Source organism: Aristolochia californica, unplaced genomic scaffold (assembly GCF_029961685.1).
Source record: "Aristolochia californica isolate CCGP_79_NKW_82.1479 unplaced genomic scaffold, dmAriCali1.0.hap1 SCAF_4, whole genome shotgun sequence".
Lineage (NCBI taxonomy): Eukaryota > Viridiplantae > Streptophyta > Magnoliopsida > Piperales > Aristolochiaceae > Aristolochia > Aristolochia californica.
The window spans coordinates 38,305,095-38,323,076 of record NW_027182103.1 but is presented as its reverse complement, the minus strand read 5'-3'; the positions used below and the strand labels follow the sequence as shown (position 1 = coordinate 38,323,076).

General features: G+C 37.7%; 1 protein-coding gene across 2 annotated transcripts; it reads left to right on the top strand.

Moving 5' to 3' along the window:
• The first annotated feature begins 14,605 nt into the window (after positions 1–14,605).
• LOC137962638 (V-type proton ATPase subunit G 1-like) lies at positions 14,606–17,457 on the top strand. Of its 2 annotated transcripts, none has more exons than XM_068809635.1 (4): positions 14,606–14,709; positions 16,416–16,526; positions 16,851–16,951; positions 17,041–17,457. In XM_068809635.1, the coding sequence occupies exons 2-4, from the start codon at positions 16,439–16,441 to the stop codon at positions 17,182–17,184; spliced, it is 333 nt and encodes a 110-aa protein (XP_068665736.1). In that variant the 5' UTR covers positions 14,606–14,709; positions 16,416–16,438; the 3' UTR covers positions 17,185–17,457. The 2 variants fall into 2 exon arrangements, with proteins under 2 accessions (XP_068665736.1, XP_068665735.1); XM_068809634.1 differs by having other exon boundaries at positions 14,627–14,709; positions 16,376–16,526.
• The last annotated feature ends 525 nt before the right edge of the window (positions 17,458–17,982 follow it).

Below are 17,982 nucleotides of genomic sequence, written 5' to 3'. Positions count from 1 at the left end.
AAAAATATACATTATACAATGGAATAACTTTTTCTTTCTGTATTATATAGAAATGTATTCTACACTCTCGTATCTATAGTAACTTCTATTCTTGCTTTGTATAAATTAAGGAGATTAAATAATGTGCCCGATCCCTGTAGATTGTAAGTTAATGTTGGCGTGAGATCCAACGGAGGAGGACTTCTTCCTCCGTCAGATCGTCTTCTAGATTTGTAAAAACAAAATCGACAGATGAAATGACAAATAATAAGAAAAACCCTCGTCTCCCAGCATCAAACTTCCCATCCCGCGCTGTTCAGAAACCAGCGTCATGGGGATGACGGAGGTTCGAATTAAATCCGCTCTTAGTTAGGGATCATAAATTTTTGAACCTGGTATCTTGAACTAGATCGGACTCTAAGCGAGGTCAACCCAATGACCCAGGCCAGACTCGGGCCAATACTCGACTCCTGGACCAGAATTGAAGCCTAGTCAACCCAGCGACTCATACCTGACTGGACTCAGACCGAACTTGGACCAAACCAGATAGACCAAGACTTGACTCGACTCGGACCAAACTCAACTGGGTTAGACTGGAGTTGACTCGGATTGGACTTGACTTATCCCAAGTTGTCGAGATGGATATCTGAGGCAAAGACAAGCTAGGGTATTTGAACAGCGATCTCCCTCAACCTTCTCAGACGTATGTGGACCCAAGTAATACTCTCCTCGAATCCACTAGAGAGGATGATTGAAGAGCGTAGATACTTGACTCTAGAGTAACGGACCATATGACATTTAATGCAAATAATTTTTCTCAACATATTGCTCCTCGACTGTTTTAAGTTGTGGACCCTAATCAATGCCCTGTGATGAGTTGGTACGCGGATTGACCTTCACATAAGGTTGTCGTTGTTGAGCACGGTGGAGTTTGGTCCACACGTCCGAGCAGGACATGAAGGGCATTCGTGATTTTAATTTGCCCTTTGGCGTAGGCTACAATCAAGGGAAAATTAAAATCTCCCTTGGTTCGATTTTATTATTCTCCTCTTCGTGGTGTGTCTTCGGAAAACAGAGAGTGGAAGAGAAAATAAGGGCTTTGACGCTGTTGCTGGAAATACAGCAACGCGGGACTCAAGTTGTCGCCAGAAGAGCGAGGTCGTCGCTGGAAGAGCGAAGTCGTCATTGTTGCTGCCCAGAAATAGCAGCTCGGGACCGTTCTTGCCGTTGCTGAAAAGAGGCTGTTGTGCCTCGCCATTGCCGGAAGAAAGGTTGTTGTGTGTTGCCGGAAGAGAGGCTGCTGTGCCTCGTCATTGTCGGAAGAGAAGGACGACACTATTTCTACAGAGAACGGGCTCTGTTGGTCGACGCTACAGAGAAAGGTCTCTGCTGGTCGACGCTATGGAGAAGGGTCTCTGCTGGCTGTGTAAAAGGTGAAAAGAAAGATATTGGTCCCACTTATATTGTGATTCCTCTGATTGAAGAAATAAAAACCCTCTGCAGCTCCCGTGGACGTAGGCAATTTGCCGAGCCACATAAAATTTTGTGTCGTGTGATTACCTGTCTCTTTATTGTCATCAGTTTTTCATAACAACTGGTATCAGAGCAGAGGTTCAGCTATGGGAAAAATGATGGCTGGAGACGAAGTGAAGGTATCGGGGATCGAGAAGTTCGATGGCAAGGACTATGGATTCTGGAGGATGCAGATAGAGGATTACCTCCATGGGGGAAAACTCCATCTTCCACTGTTGGGGAAGAAACCGGAAAAAATGGAGGAAGACGATTAGAATCAGTTGGATCGATAGGTTCTGGGGATTATTTGGCTAACCCTGTCGAGGTTCGTTGCACACAACGTCAATAAGGTGAAGACGACTATGGGTCTCTTAGAGGTCTTGTCAGGTATGTACAAAAAACCTTCAGCGAATAATAAAGTTTATTTGATGAAAACGTTATTCAATTTGAAGATGGTAGAAGGTACATCTGTTGCACAACATCTGAATGCTTTTAATACTATCACAAATCAATTGTCATCTGTTGAAATTGAATTTGATGATGAGATACGTGCACTGATACTATTGGCTTCATTGCCAAATAGTTGGGAAGCCATGAGAATGGCTGTGAGTAATTCTACCGGTAAATCAAAGTTGAAATATGATGATATTCGTGATTTGATTTTGGCTGAGGAGGTACGCAGGAGGGATTCAGGCGAGACTTCGGGTTCGAATTCCACATTGAATGTTGATTCTCGGGGGAGATTACATGACAGGAACTCAAACAAAAATAGATCAAAGTCAAAGTACAGGAGCAAGAGTAAGTCAAGGCCTGGTCAGTAGGCAACTTGCTGGAACTATGGCAAAGTTGGCCACTTAAAGAGAAACTGTAAAAGCCCTAAGAAAACCGAAAATGATAGTGTAAATGCAGTAACTGAAGAAGTACAAGATGCACTATTGCTTGCAGTTCATAGTCCAGTTAATGACTGGATACTGGATTTAGGAGCCTCATTCCATACATCCTACCATCAGGAGATAATGCAAAACTATGTTGTAGGTGACTTTGGGAAGGTATATTTGGCTAATGGAGAAGCCTTGAACGTAGTGGGGATGGGAGACATTGACATTGCACTCCCTAACAAGAACAAATAGACCTTGCAAAAGGTCAGGCACATTCCTGAATTGAAGAAGAACCTCATTTCTGTTGGACAACTTGATGACTGTGGCCATTCAGTGGTGTTCTCAGATAATACCTGGAAGGTCACCAAAGGAACATTGGTACTGGCTCGGGGTAAGAAAACCGGTACACTCTATTCGACTATTGGTTTGATTAATACTATTGCTACTACCGTTGCAGAAAGCACAACAGATTTATGGCATTGCAGGCTTGGCCATATGAGTCAGAGGGGTGTGACAGAACTGCTGTCCAGAGGCAAGCTACCAGAACTGAAATCAGTTGATCTCAGTATGTGTGAGAGTTGCATTATGGGGAAACAGAAAAATGTCAGTTTTTTAAAGGGTGGCAGAACACTGAAGAAAGAAAAACTGGACCTTGTGCACACAGATGTGTGGGGACCTTCCCCAGTGGCATCCCTTGGAAGTTCTTGTTAATATGTCATGTTCATTGATGATCATAGTAGGAAGGTATGAGTTTATTTTTTGAAGCATAAATCTGAGGTATTCAATGTGTTCAAAATTTGGAAGGCCATGGTTAAAACAGAGACAAACTTGAAACTGAAATGTTTGAGGTCTGATAATGGCAGTGAGTATATTGATGGCGGGTTCAAAGAATATTGTGCAGCTCAAGGTATCAGAATGGAGAAGACCATTCCTGGGACACCACAGCAAAATGGAGTTGCTGAACGTATGAATAGAACCATCAATGAGCGTGCTAGAAGCATGACGTTGCACCCTACTTTCTGGGCAGATGCAGTTAGTACTGTAGTTTACTTGATCAACAGAGGACCATCAGTTCCGTTGGATTGTGGATTGCCAGTGGAGGCCTGGAGCGGGAAAGAGGTCAAATTTTCTCATCTTAAACTTTTTGGTTGTCTTTCTTATGTTCTTGTTGATTCTGATGCTCGAAGTAAACTTGAGGCCAAGTCAAGAAAATGTTATTTTATTGGCTTTGGAGACGAGGCATTTGGTTATCGTTTTTGGGATAATCAGGGTCGAAAGATTATAAGAAGCAGGAATGTGATTTTCAATGAGAAGATTGTATACAAGGACAAGTCCAGTACAGTTGCTGAAGCAGCTCCTCAGGAGTCCGAGTTTGTGAGATTGGATGACCTACAACAGGCCACAATGCAGTGCAAAGATGCGAGTGACGGGGAGAGTGGGTCCAGTGCACCCACTCCTATTATTCCTCAGTCAGATCTAGAGCCGTCCACTCCTGTAGTTGCAGTTCGCAGGTCAGTTAGGACTATTCGGCCTCCACAACGTTTCTCACCTATTTTGAATTATATTATGCAGACAGATGGTGGAGAACCGTAGAGTTATGAAGAAACCTTGCAAGATGAAAATTCTAGCAAGTGGGAGTTGGCAATGAAGGAAGAGATGGATTCCTTGTTAGAAAATCAGACATGGGAGTTGACTAAACTTCCACCAGGGAAGAAGGCATTGCACAACAAGTGGGTGTACCGGGTGAAAACTAAGCATGATGGCAGTAAGAGGTACAAGGCTAAACTTGTTGTAAAGGGCTTTCAGCAAAAGCAGGGTATTGATTACTCTGAGATTTTCTCTCCTGTGGTGATGATCACAACCATCAGGTTAGTACTGTCCATGGTTGCCACTGAAGATTTATTTCTTGAGCAGTTAGATGTGAAAACAACTTTTCTTCATGGAGACCTTGAAGAAAACATCTACATGCACCAACCTGAGGGGTTTGCAATACATAGAAAGGAAGGTTCAGTTTGTAGATTGAAGAAGAGTTTGTATGACCTGAAGCAAGCTCCTAGACAGTGGTACAAGAAATTTGACAGCTTTATGTCCAGTGCAGGTTACATCAGATGTCAGGCAGATCACTGTTGCTATGTCAGGTATTTTGACAATTCTTACATCATTTTGTTACTGTATGTGGATGACATGCTTATTACAGGGGCTAGTATTGATGAGATCAATAATATGAAGAAGTAGATGTCAGAGCACTTTGAAATGAAGGATTTGGGAGCTACGAAGCAAATCCTTGGTATGAGAATTGTAAGGGACAGAGTCAGAGGCACGTTGAGACTCTCGCAGACTGAGTATGTGAAAAAGGTACTCAACAGGTTCAATATGGATAAAGCCAAACCAGTTGGCACACCCTTGGGCAGTCACTTCAGACTCAGCAAGGATCAGTCACCTAAGTCAGAGGAGGAACTAGATTACATGAGTAAGGTTCCTTATGCCTCATCCATTGGTTCACTTATGTATGTTATGGTTTGCACTAGACCGGATATTGCCCATGCAGTGGGAGTTGAGAGTAGATACATGAGTAACCCAGGAAAACAATATTGGGAAGCTGTGAAGTGGATTCTGAGGTACTTAAAAGGCTCCTCAGATATGTGTTTCTGTTTCTCAAGAAAGAGCTTAGAGGTGAGGGGCTATGTTGATGCTGATCTAGTTTGAGATATTGATAGCAGAAAAAGTACAACAGAGTTTGTTTACACTCTGGGTGGTACTACAGTTTCATGGGGTTCAAATCTACAGAAAACAGTTTCTTTGTCTACCACAGAAGCTGAGTACATTGCAGTATCAGAAGCTGCAAAGGAGATGATTTGGCTACAGGGCTTCCTGGAGGAATTGGGCAAGAAAAATCAGAAGGGCACTCTCTACAGCGATAGTCAGAGTGCCATATTCCTTGCCAAGAACCCAGCACTTCATTCCAGGACAAAACACATTCAGATCAGGTATCATTTTATACGATCATTGTTAGATGATGGACAGTTGGTACTTGAGAAAATTTGTGGAAGTAAGAACCCTACTGATATGTTGACAAAGGGTGTTACACTTGAGAAATTGAAGTTGTGCGCAACTTCAGTTGGTCTTCTAGCATGAAGACAAGAGCAGTGGGTTGCAGAGGTAGTAGATATCATGTTTGAGGAAGAGGGTGATACAGTGGGTATACCAATCTCCAAGTGGGAGAATTTTTGAGCACGATGGAGTCTGGTCCACACGTGCGAGTAGGACATGAAGGGCATTCGTGATTTTAATTTGCCCTTTGGTACAATCAAGGGAAAATTAAAATCTCCCTTGGTTTGATTTTATTATTCTCCTCTTCGTGGTGTGTCTTCGGAAAACAGAGAGCGGAAGAGAAAATCAAGGCTTTGACGCTGTTGCTGGAAATACAGCAACGCGTGACTCAAGTTGTTGCTGGAAGAGCAAGGTCGTCACTGTTGCTGTCCAGAAACAACAGGTCGGGACCGTTCTTGCCGTTGCTGAAAAGAGGTTGTTGTGCCTCGCCGTTGCCGGAAGAAAGGTTGTTGTGTGTTGCCGGAAGAGAGGCTGCTATGCCTCATCGTTGTCGGAAGAGAAGGACGACACTATTTCTGCAGAGAACGGGCTCTATTGGTCGACCCTGCAGAGAAAGGTCTCTGCTGATCGACGCTGTGGAGAAGGGTCTCTGCTGGCTGTGTAAAATGTGAAAAGAAAGATATTGGTCCCACTTGTATTGTGATTCCTCTGATTGAAGAAATAAAAATCCTCTGCAGTTCCCGTGGACGTAGGCAATTTGCCGAACCACGTAAAATTTTGTGTCGTGTGATTACACGCTCTTTATTGTCATCAGTTTTTCATAACAGTCATGGGGGTGGGGAACCCCCCTCCTTGGGGTGTGGGGGCGGAGCCCCCGCCAGATTCACGATACATTGATTACTGTTTCATTAAGGAAAGTTTGGTAATTTTACTCTTGTAAAGCGGTAGCCCTAGTTTTTTCTTTATAATTGGGGAGCGCCACTATTAGGGTTTTATCATTCATCATTCGAGGACCATCACAAGTTACAGCCCGAGAGAGGTTAGAGAAAAACACCTGTATGTGTGTGTGATTTTTCTTGTTAACTATTTCAGATTTATAGTGGATTATTGCAGTGGCATAAGACATGATGTAGTCTCACCTTGAGGCGAACCAGTATAAATCTTGTGTTATTTTTTCGTGCTTGTTTTTCTTTTCTTCCACGATTATTATTATTGCTTTCATTAGTTTGGAAATAGGGCGTTTAATTCCTATCAAGTGCTATCAAAGTTTTGGTTTGTGATTGAGAGTAATGGTTGGCGAATAAGGATCAACACTTGGAATCAACAAGTTCAATGGTATGAATTTTTCATTCTGGAGGATGCAGATCGAAGATTATTTGTATATTAAAAAGTTGCATGCACCACTTTTGGATATGAAACCAAAAGGTATAAAAGATGATAAGTAGAATCTCCTCGATAGATAAGTGTTGGGAGGTAGTCTGGTTAACATTGTTGAAGAACGTTGTTCACAACGTGGTGTCAGAGAAAACCACAGCGGGGATGATGAAGATTCTATTTGACATATATGAGAAGCCTTCCGCAAATAATAAGGTACATCTCATGAAAAAAACTCTTCAATTTAAAGATGACAGAAAATACTTTAGTGGCATCGCATTTGAATGAATTTAGCACAATTTTTAATCGATTGACCTCCGTTCAAATTAAATTTGATGATGAGGTTTGTGTTTTAATTCTTTTGGCATCTCTGCCAGATTGTTGGGAGGCTATGAGGGCTACGACCAACAACTCTGTAGGCACCGGGAAGTTGATCTTTAATGATCTTCGGGATATCATTCTTGTAGAGGAAGTTCGTAGAAAGGACTTCGGGGAATTGTCGGCATCTAATTCTGCTCTAAATGTCGAAACTAGGGGCAGGAACTTTGAGGGGAATTCCAACTAGGACAATGGTAGAGGGAAGTCAAGGAATAGAAGAAGCAAGTCCAAATTCGAAAGAAATGTGGAGTGTTAGAATTGTGGAAGTCTGATCACATAAAAGAAGAACTGCAAAGCACTGAAGAAGGATGAAAAGAATAGCGATGTTGCAAATGCACTAATTGAAGAAGTACAAGATACTTTACTCTTGTCGGTTGATAGCCCTATTGACTCTTGGGTGTTAGATTTAGGAACTTCTTTTCACACCACTGCACACTATGAGATTATAGAGAATTAAATTGTTGGAGATCACGAGAAGGCGTATCTTGCTGACCTTTGGATATTGTCGGTATTGGTAATGTCAGTTTGAGGATGTCAAATAGACCAGTGTGGAAAATTTAAAAGGAGAATTAGATACCCCAATAATCCCAAATCACAAACTTGGAGAATAACCAAACCAAGTGTCAACAGACAAAGGAAGATACATGAGGTTGGTTGGGAAACTTATTTATCTTTCCCATACATGACCTGACATCGCCTATGCAGTAAGTGTAGTAAGCCAATTCATGCATTGTTTGAGTAAATAGCATATGAATGTTGTGAATCAAATTCCTTGATACCTAAAGTCCTTCCCTGGGAAGGATTCATGTTCTCAAGAAACCATCACCTAAGGGTTGAAGGTTATACAAATGCTGATTGGTTAAAGAATATTTCAGATAGAAGATCCGCCTCATGCTATTTTACGTTTGTTGGAGGGAACCTAGTTACTTGGAGAAGTAAGAAACAAAGGTGGTAGCGTTATTAAGTGCTGAAGCCGAGTTTCGTGGGATGGCTAATGGTCTTTGTGAGCTTCTTTGACTTCAGAGATTATTAACTGAAATTGGCTTTGAGCCAAATTGTGAGGTGAACTTATTTTGCGATAACAAGGCGGCTATTGATATTTCACATAATCCGGTTCAACACATGATAGGACTAAACATGTGGAAGTAAATCAACACTTCATCAAGCAAAACCTTGAGGCAAAAATAATTTGATTTTCGTTTTTTAAATCTAAAGATCAGTTGTAGACATACTTACAAAAGCAATGTGCAACAAGAACTTTTACAACTCACTTGACAAATTGGGCATTAGAGATCTGTACACACCAACTTGAGGAGGATTGTTGGTGTAAGATCCTCCAGAGGAGGACTTCTTCCTCCGTTGGGTCGTCTTCTAGATCCATCAAAACAGAGGAAGAAGTTCTCCGTAACACCAACTTCGAAATCTAATTGCAATTATTAGTGTATAAATACCGATGTAAATCGATAGATGAAATGAGAAATAGGAAGAAAAAACTTACGGTTAAGACCAACTAGGGGTGGGTGTGAAATCCAATCTGACCGGGGAAGGCACTTCTAACACAAACAGCGAGCACCCGAGGGTGAAGATGCTGACTTGAAGCTAGGGGTGGCTACGAACCGAGCTGGCTTGCGAGCGGCTCGAGTTCGGCTCAGTTCGATTCGTTATATATTGAACTCGAGATTAGAAATAGGCTCGTTTAGGTTAACGAGCCGAGCTCGAGCAGAGCCAGGTTCGGCTTACAGGCTCTCGAGCCAACTCGTTAATTTAACGAATGGCGATTCGGGAATCAGGGGGATTTGGAAATTTTCGGGAAAGAGAGTCTTGTCTCTTCCATTTTGTCTTGCCGCCTGCGAAACTCATACTTCTCTGCCATATCCCATGCTTCTCTGCCATTTTCATGCCGTTTTAGCATGATTTTCTAGCGAAAATCGCTGTCCGTCGGCGGGTATTCATCGGAAATGGGGATTTGGTCTTCAAATCCCTCGTTCTCTCTCTCCCTCTTCGATTCCTCAATCTCTATCAAAGACTTCGATTTTTTCGTCTACAATTCCTTCCTCTGCGATTTCTTCCTCTTCGAGTTCTTCATCCGAAGTTCTTCCTTGCCAACGAGACGAAAGAGACGGTCCGATAGAAGGAGGTAAGATTTTTATTTAATCTTCTATTTTTTTTTCGTCGCCGACCTAACCCTACAAAATCTCTAACTCTCACTTCGTTTCAGCAGTGCTCCTTCATTCTTGGAAAGGTTTTTTGGATATGAGAACGGTGAACACTCTGTTTCTATAAGTGAAATGTTCTGTATTAGAACGCAGTTATGCCTAAGCAAAGAAAAAGATCTGTTTTATATTATTTTATTTTTTTTGCAGATATTTGCAGTTGTCATTTTTCTTGAACTTACAGAGTACACTCTGGAAGAAATCCTTGGAAGAAACTATCGGTATGAATTTTATTTCATGATTTTGAGTGTTGATAACATATTCTGTTCAATAATACTCTATTATAGTTAATGGAATCAAGAGTTTTCTTAATTGCATCCAACTTCTCCTTATTGTAAAAAAAAATTAAAAATGTTAGTTTTTGTCCTTCTTTCTTAAATCTCATTGAACTTATATCTGCTGCTATTCTAAAATGTTATCTGGCTTGATGTATTAGCTTACAGATATTTGCTTCTGACAGTTTTCTTGAACTTACAGAGTACACTCGGGAAGAAATCCTTGGAAGAAACTACCGGTTTGAATTTTATTTCATTATTTTGAGTGTTGATAACATATTCTATTCAATAATACTCTATTATAGTTAATGGAATCAGGAGTTTTCTTAATCGCATCCAACTTCTCTTTATTGTAAAAAAAAATAAAAAATGTTAGTTTTTGTCCTTCTTTCTTAAATCTCATTGAACTTATATCTGCTGTTGTTCTAAAATGTTATCTAGCTTGATCTATTAGCAAAAGCGATTTTTTTTTTTGCAGATATTTGCATCTGACAGTTTTCTTGAACTTACAGTGTACACTCGAAAATAAATCCTTGGAAGAAACTGCCGGTATGAATTTTATTTCATGATTTTGAGTGTTGATAACATATTCTGTTCAATAATACTCTATTATAGTTAATGGAATCAGGAACTTTCTTAATTGCATCCAACTTCTCTTTATTGTAAAAAAAAATAAAAAAATGTTAGTGTTGATAACATATTCTATTCAATAATACTCTATTATAGTTAATGAAATCAGGAGCTTTCTTAATTGCATCCAACTTCTCTTTATTGTAAAAAAAATAAAAAATGTTAGTTTTTATCCTTCTTTCTTAAATCTCATTGAACTTATATCTGCTGCTATTCTAAAATGTTATCTGGCTTGATGTATTAACAAAAGCGATCTGTTTTTTTTTTTTTTTTAGATATTTGCATCTGGCAGTTTTCTTGAACTTACAGTGTACACTTGGAAATAAATCCTTGGAAGAAACTGCCGGTATGAATTTTATTTCATTATTTTGAGTGTTGATAACATATTCTGTTCAATAATACTCTATTATAGTTAATGGAATCAAGACCTTTCTTAATTGCATCCAACTTCTCTTTATTGTAAAAAAACAAAAAATATTAGTGTTGATAACATATTATGTTCAATAATACTCTATTATAGTTAATGGAATCAAGGGGTTTCTTAATTGCATCCAACTTCTCTTTATTGTAAAAAAAAAAAAAAAAAAATGTTAGTTTGTGTCCTTCTTTCTTAAATCTCATTGAACTTATCTGCTACTGTTCTAAAACGTTATCTAGCTTGATGTATTAACAAAAGCGATCTTTTTTTTTTGTTTTTTTTTTGCAGATATTTGCATCTGATAGTTTTTTTGAACTTACAGTGTACACTCGGAAATAAATTCTTGTCCTAAACTGCCGGTATGAATTTATTTCATTATTTTGAGTGTTGATAACATATTCTGTTCAATAATACTCTATAATGAAATCTTGAACTTTCTTAATTGCATCCAACTTCTCTTTATTGTAAAAAAAATAAAAAATGTTAGTTTTGTCCTTCTTTCTTAATTCTCATTGAATTTATATTTGTTGCTGTTCTAAAATATTATCTGGCTTGATGTATTAGCAAAAACAATTTGCTAGTTCCTTTTCTATCTTTTGAAAATTGAGACCTTGTTGTGTGTGACCCTTTGATGTCTTAAATTCACTCATTGGATGATATATGATGCCTAAACCTTGTCAAATGTTCATAGGTTTCTTCAAGGTCCTGACACAGATCAAGTAAGAATGTCAACACCTCCTCAATTGACATCAATAATTAACACTAGTTCTAGTGTGTCCATAAATAATGGCTCAACTCCACCAAAGTCACTCTGTCATATAAGTGGGCCCAGATGAAATTACCATAAATGAGGATGAAGGTGACTCTACCCATACTTCAAAAAGACAGAAAAAGTCTCATGTGTGGTTGGAATTCAAAGAAGTATCACTTAATGGTACAAAAAAGGCTCAGTGTGTTCATTGTAAAATCAATTTGAGTGTTATTAGTAGTGGAGTGACCACACATATGAGTCGACATTTGAAATGTTGCCCTAGTAGAAAAGTGGCAATGAGAAAACAAAAAACCTTAAACTTTCAACCAGTGGGAGTGGGGTCTAATGTTGATCAGAGTCCATCTGGACTTCCTTTTATGGATTTTGGAGGAAAATATGATCAAGCTAAAATGATAGTAGTCATTGCTCATTGGATTCTTATGCATGAACATCCATTCATGATAGTAGAAGATGAGGGATTTAATTTTGTAATGATGATGACAAATATGAATTATGAGAAAATATCCCGTAAGACCATTAAGAAGGAGTGTATGGAGGTGTATGAGGCAGAGAAAAAGAAATTGAAAATTTTGTTAAAAGAGATTAAGAAGATTAGTCTTACCACAGATCTTTGGAAGTCCCAAAATCAAAAGATTGAATACATGGTTATTTCTGGGCATTTTATTGACAGTAATTGGAAACTACAAAAACGAGTCTTGAGTTTTGTGCATGTTCCTCCTCCTCGTTGTGGCGTTGATATAGCAGATGCTATTTACAGGTGTTTGAAAGAGTGGGAGATTGAAAATAAAGTTTTAAGTATTTCAGTTGTTAATGCTGCATATAATGATGTGTGTATGAGAGTTTTGAAAGAAGATTTTTGAAGGAAAAAAAATTTGGTTTGTGGTGGGAAGTTGTTTCATGTGCGCTATTGTACTCATATTTTGAACTTATTAGTCCAAGATGGTCTTGTTCAGATTAAGGATATAATTGATAATGTGTGTGAGAGTGTCAAATTCATAAATCTGTCTGAGGCTAGATTTCACACTTTTTCTGAAATTGTACAGCAACTAGAACTTGGTGAAAAGAGGTTGGTTATTGATTGTCCAACTCGTTGGAACTCCACTTATGACATGTTGTCTTCTACATTAAAATTTAAAGATGCATTCTCTAGATTTAAAGTTAAAGAACCAACTTATGATTGTTTGCCAAGTCTTGATGAATGGGAAAATGGGAAAAGGTTGACATGGTGTGTGAGATTCTAGAAGTTTTTAATACAATTATTAATATAATTTCTGGGAGTGACTACTCTACTTCTAATTTGTACCTTAGTGAATTATGTAGGGTAAAAGATGTTATGAATTTTCATTCTACAAATGAAAATGTTTTCACTTGGACAATGTTTAGTAGAATGAAAGAGAAATTTGAGAAGTACTGGGGTGAATGCAATTTATTGATGGCTGTTGCTTCAATTTTGGATCCAAGGGTCAAATTAAGGTTGATCGAAATGTGTTTTCCAGAGATATATTCTAAGGAGGAAGCTACAATGAATATAAATTTAGTTCGATGCACCTTATATGAGATCTATGATGAATATGTATCCTTATATAATGTGAATATTAGAAATGAAGATATTACTTCAAGTACTACCTCTATGGGTGTTTCCACAAGTCGTAGGTCTTTATCAAGTTCTGGTTGGTCAAAGTTAATGAATTAATATAAACAAGTGGATGTAGTTAATTCACCAAGGTCAGAATTGGAAATTTATCTTGAAGAAGGTGTATATAGTTGTGAGGGAACTTCACAATATGATTTTGATGTTTTAGAATGGTGGAAAGTGAATCATATGAAATTTCGGATATTATCTAAGATAGCAGCAGACATCCTTGTAATTCCCATATCCACTGTAGCTTCAGAGTCTACATTTAGTGCTGGTGGTAGAGTAATAGACACATATCGTTCTTCCTTGGCACCAAATACAGTTCAAGCTTTGATTTGTGGCAATGATTGGTTCGGGCTCTTCACGGTGTAAAGAAAAATTAAAAGGTGAATTTCTTTGATTAATTATTTATTATGATATTTTTTAGTTTTATTTATTAAAATTTTATTTTATGATAACATCTTGAGAAGAAGAGTGTAGAGATAATGCTACCAACTACATGATTTTTCATGTTTTTCTCATCATGGTAATTTTAATATTTTTAACGACATTAAGTAACTAGTAGTGGAAGAGTATTTTTTTATCTAACAATAACTAATTTTATTTTTTTGTTTTTGTCATAGGTGGAGATTTTGCTCATGCTGGAACATATATTATTTTCTAGCATGAAGAGAAACAACAATAGTTTGTAAATTTATAATGGATTTATAGTTTTTATTTGGGTGATTGTAAATTGATAATGATATTTCATTTAATTTTGTTATGTTTGATTATTGTATGGAGTTTATTCATAATGTTATGCAGTGTATGGAGTGTTTATACTATTTTATGAAGTGTATGAAGTGTATAAACAATTTCATGGAGTATTTATGGAATATATAGATAATTTTATGGATTATTTATGGAGTATTTATGGAGTATTTATGGAGTATTTATGGAGTGTTTATGGAGTGTTTATGCAGGTATTATGTATATTGATTATGCCCAATTTTAAGTAGAGGTTATGCCGAATTTTATATAGGTATATATACATAGATTATATTCAATTTTAAGTAGAGGTCATGCCCAATCTTATACATGTATTATATATATAGGTTATGCTTAATTTTGTGTAGAGTTTATGCCCAATTTTATGTAAAATATATGCATAATTTTATATACAATTTATTTGATATATATTTTTTGAAAAGTTTTAAATGTATGTTGAAGTTCTAGCTCGGCTTGAACTCGGTTAAAATTTTTGGGCTCAAACTCTTTTAAGCTCGAGACGAGGCTCGGCTCAAAATATTTAATTCAAACTTGACTCAAATATAGACAAGTTCGGGGATCGGGGATCGGCATATTTAAATCAAACTTGACTCAAATATAGACAAGTTCGGGATCGGCTTGATGCCCCTCGAGATAGAAGCTGACCACCGAGGATTTCTTCTCATTCAATTTCCTATTCTGCGCGTTCGCAAGATCTTTTTTAGTGCTTTGGGGGTATTCAAGTAAATACGCCCTGTTATTTTACCTCCCAGGACTCGGCCCGTATATAGGGGAAGCCTCCGGTTGAAGAACGAAGATCGGATCCGCTTCTATCCTGTGTCTGAGGTACGTATCCTAAGTTTCCGTTTTTCCTGCGGATTTTTCTTTCTGTAAGAGATATAATTTTGCAAGAAATTGTAGTTCTTGTTCCTTCTGTGTTTGCTGAAGGTTGGAGATCTTTCATCAACTGATAGATCTCTTTTATGTTTTAACTTCACTTGGTAGGTAGTTAGGTTCGTACAACTCGTTCGTGTTGTTCGTTCGGCTTCGTCTTTCCATCATTTTATCCTGATGTCCTTGATCATGGTCGGATTTGTATTTTTTGGAAGTTATCGGTTTGTACGAGCTCCTCAATTTCGAAGGGTTCCAGCGTTTCCCCCTTAAATTATATCGTACTTTTTTAGAACTTAATGCTATTTTAAGCTTCAGACTGCTAAGAGTAGTCTAGATGTGTATACTATCACTTTTATTGTCGAAAAGAAAAGTTCTTACCTGAGTGATTTGGTTGTATTTACATCGTTTCGTATAATAGTTTTTTAGAAATGGTGAGCGGCTTTCATTTTACTTAGATTTCTTTTTTAGTTTAGTTCATGCACAAGTTCTAGGGCGTCTAGCATTGCATTCAAATCCCTCCCCCCTCCTGCTAAGATCAATTAGTGAATGCTTAGGATTAGAATGTCTAGGGGCTTGAGATAGTTGAGTTTGGCTAGGTCTAGAATGAGAGATTAACGCAGGCCAGATAATTTGTTGTGAGTTGACTGTTTTTATGCTTATAACATTGGATTGTGCTCTAAGACATGAGAAATGTTGAAGAACGAGTGGGTATCATGACTATTGGACCTCAGGTTTCTGGTATTCATGTTATGTATCATGATTATTGAACTTCAGGTGTTCATGTGACTGATATACTTAGCCTACTTAAGGTCAGACCTATGAGACTTGGGTTGTCAAGTGTTTCAATTTCAGACTACAAAGACTTGGTTTGATTTTCATGAGAATTTGAGGACAAAATGTTCAAACAAATCATCAAGATATTGGCCGGAAGAGTAATGTTTTAAAAGTATTAAGTATCTTTCCTTTCTGAGCAAGTTAAAACATTATGGTGCTTCCTTTGAAATCTACGGAACTGAAGTTCATGCATAAGACTGACATCAAAATCTTTAGAAGCAAATCTTAAATTTGACCTTTTTCTTTTATATTCACAATCCTGAATTTATCATCATATAATCATCAGGATTTTTCTAGAATTCTTATTACTCACCTATGGAACACTTATTTGATTCTCATATATGGTTTTCCTTAATTTTCTTCATATTGAGGTTTCTATTCAATTATGCCATTATAACCCTTGTGCAAGAAAATCATCATGTCTTTGGGTTTTAAACTGACCAAATGTTTATGCAAGAGACCTTTGAATCTTCACACTCGGATGAAAGGGTTCAGCGATGATCCTATATTGAGCAATTCTACTTAGCCATAGCTTCTTCCTTTAGATGAATTAAAACGCTGAACTGACTCAAGATCAGGTGTTTGATTTTTCTTGTATTGATCATGCAAGAAAGTAGAAAAGTAGAATGAATTACTTTATGTAACTGGTTGTTGTAAAAGTGTTTCATTATCAATTACGAGATCATAAGGAATGCAATAACAGAGATTTAATATGATAGTGAATTGCCACCAGTTAGTTTTTCATTAGTTGTTTATTCTTTTACTCTGTTTTATTTCTTAACAGATTCAGACACGTTTTAGTTTGTTTTGTTGAGAAATATTAGGTTAGCAATTTTTGGGGGGCAAAATGGATAACAACCGTGGTCAAGGGGGCATCCAACTCTTGCTCGCTGCTGAACAAGAGGCTCAGCATATTGTCAATGCTGCTAGAAATGGTAATATATCTCATACTTTTTTTTTTATTTAAACAGTTGTATGTGGAAAAATGTGCATCAATTTTTGCTAGTTCTGAAACATTTGGAATTAATCGAAGTGTGTGAGTATATTCTATGTATTCCCCTTTCCTTTGGATATATTCTATGTATTCTTTTAATGTCCACTTTCCCAAGAGTATCTTGCATCTACTTTACATGGCTTAGATAATGTAGGTTAACTAAGAGTCAGTATCTCATGTTCTTCTGGCTAATGTGGTGAGCTTTTTATTTTGAGGTATAAGACCAACGCTATTGACTGTTGATTTCCTTTGTTCTGTCTTTCAGCAAAATTAGCTCGCTTGAAACAGGCAAAAGAAGAGGCTGAGAAAGAGGCTGCTCTATTCCGAGCCCACATGGAAGCAGAGTTCCAGAAAAAAGTTGCAGAGGTAACTACGGATTGATCAATCAATTAATTCCTGATTTCGAATTGTGGAACTCTACATTGTGTCTGACTTTGATCTCTACAACTCAACAGAGTAGTGGGGACTCAGGCTCCAACGTTAAACGCCTTGAACAAGAAACCGAGGGAAAAATCAGCCACCTCAAATCAGAGGCTGCTAGAATATCACATGATGTTGTTGACATGCTTTTGAAGCATGTAACTACTGTGAAGAACTAGTCCCCTCTTTCTCGACAACCACCACCTAGACGAAACTGCTTTCCCTCTGCATTCGTCAAAATATTATGGAAGATGCGCTGTTAGAGCGATGAATTCTTGTATCGAATGTATCTGATGCTTTAGATGCATGTTATTTTCTGAATAAACGAGTCTGTATCGACAGTTTCTCTGTGTCTGTTATTTGTAGGATTTCTACATTGAACCAGTGATTGTCCTTCATGTGAGGCAATTTTATTTAGAAACTTGTATGTGAAATGGAATTCTTTTGGTCAATGTGATGGTAAAATAAGGTTTAGGGTAGTGGCTCTCTTGATAATTCAGACCGTGCAGGTAAGAGATAGCGTCTGATATTTGCACCACATATGTTCAGAGAAGGGTTGTTAGCCGCCAGTGAAAGACCCCATGCCAGCGCAAAGTAGTTTGCATATATGGTTATGGGTCAATGTTCAAATAGTGATAAGTAAACCATCCCACATTGGTTTTGAAGGACATTAGAACTGATGAGAGTACGTATAGGTTTTCAGAACTTAATGGCTAATTTTTATTTTTGTTTCTTTCAAAAATTCCCTAACACAAGTTTGCATTAAACAATCATTCAAAAGGTGCAATCACAAAAATATAATATTTTTTATTTTATAGTGGTTTACAATCAAATGAAATCTACAACAAAAAAAACTATAAAACTCTAAATTACAACACCTACTCATTCTTGGACTTATGGTCTATAACAACTAGGTGTAAACACTTAGGCCAACAAAGGAACTAAGCCCCATGAAGGAAAAACCTAGAGGAGAGCTT

What these genes read in the sequence shown, in the direction of transcription:
- LOC137962638 (XM_068809635.1), top strand. Translation starts at nt 16,439, where the DNA reads ATGGATAACAACCGTGGTCAAGGGGGCATCCAACTCTTGCTCGCTGCT. An exon ending in TGTCAATGCTGCTAGAAATG is followed by an intron (nt 16,527 to 16,850) that starts GTAATATATCTC and finishes TCTGTCTTTCAG; the next exon opens with CAAAATTAGCTCGCTTGAAA. An exon ending in TCCAGAAAAAAGTTGCAGAG is followed by an intron (nt 16,952 to 17,040) that starts GTAACTACGGAT and finishes ACAACTCAACAG; the next exon opens with AGTAGTGGGGACTCAGGCTC.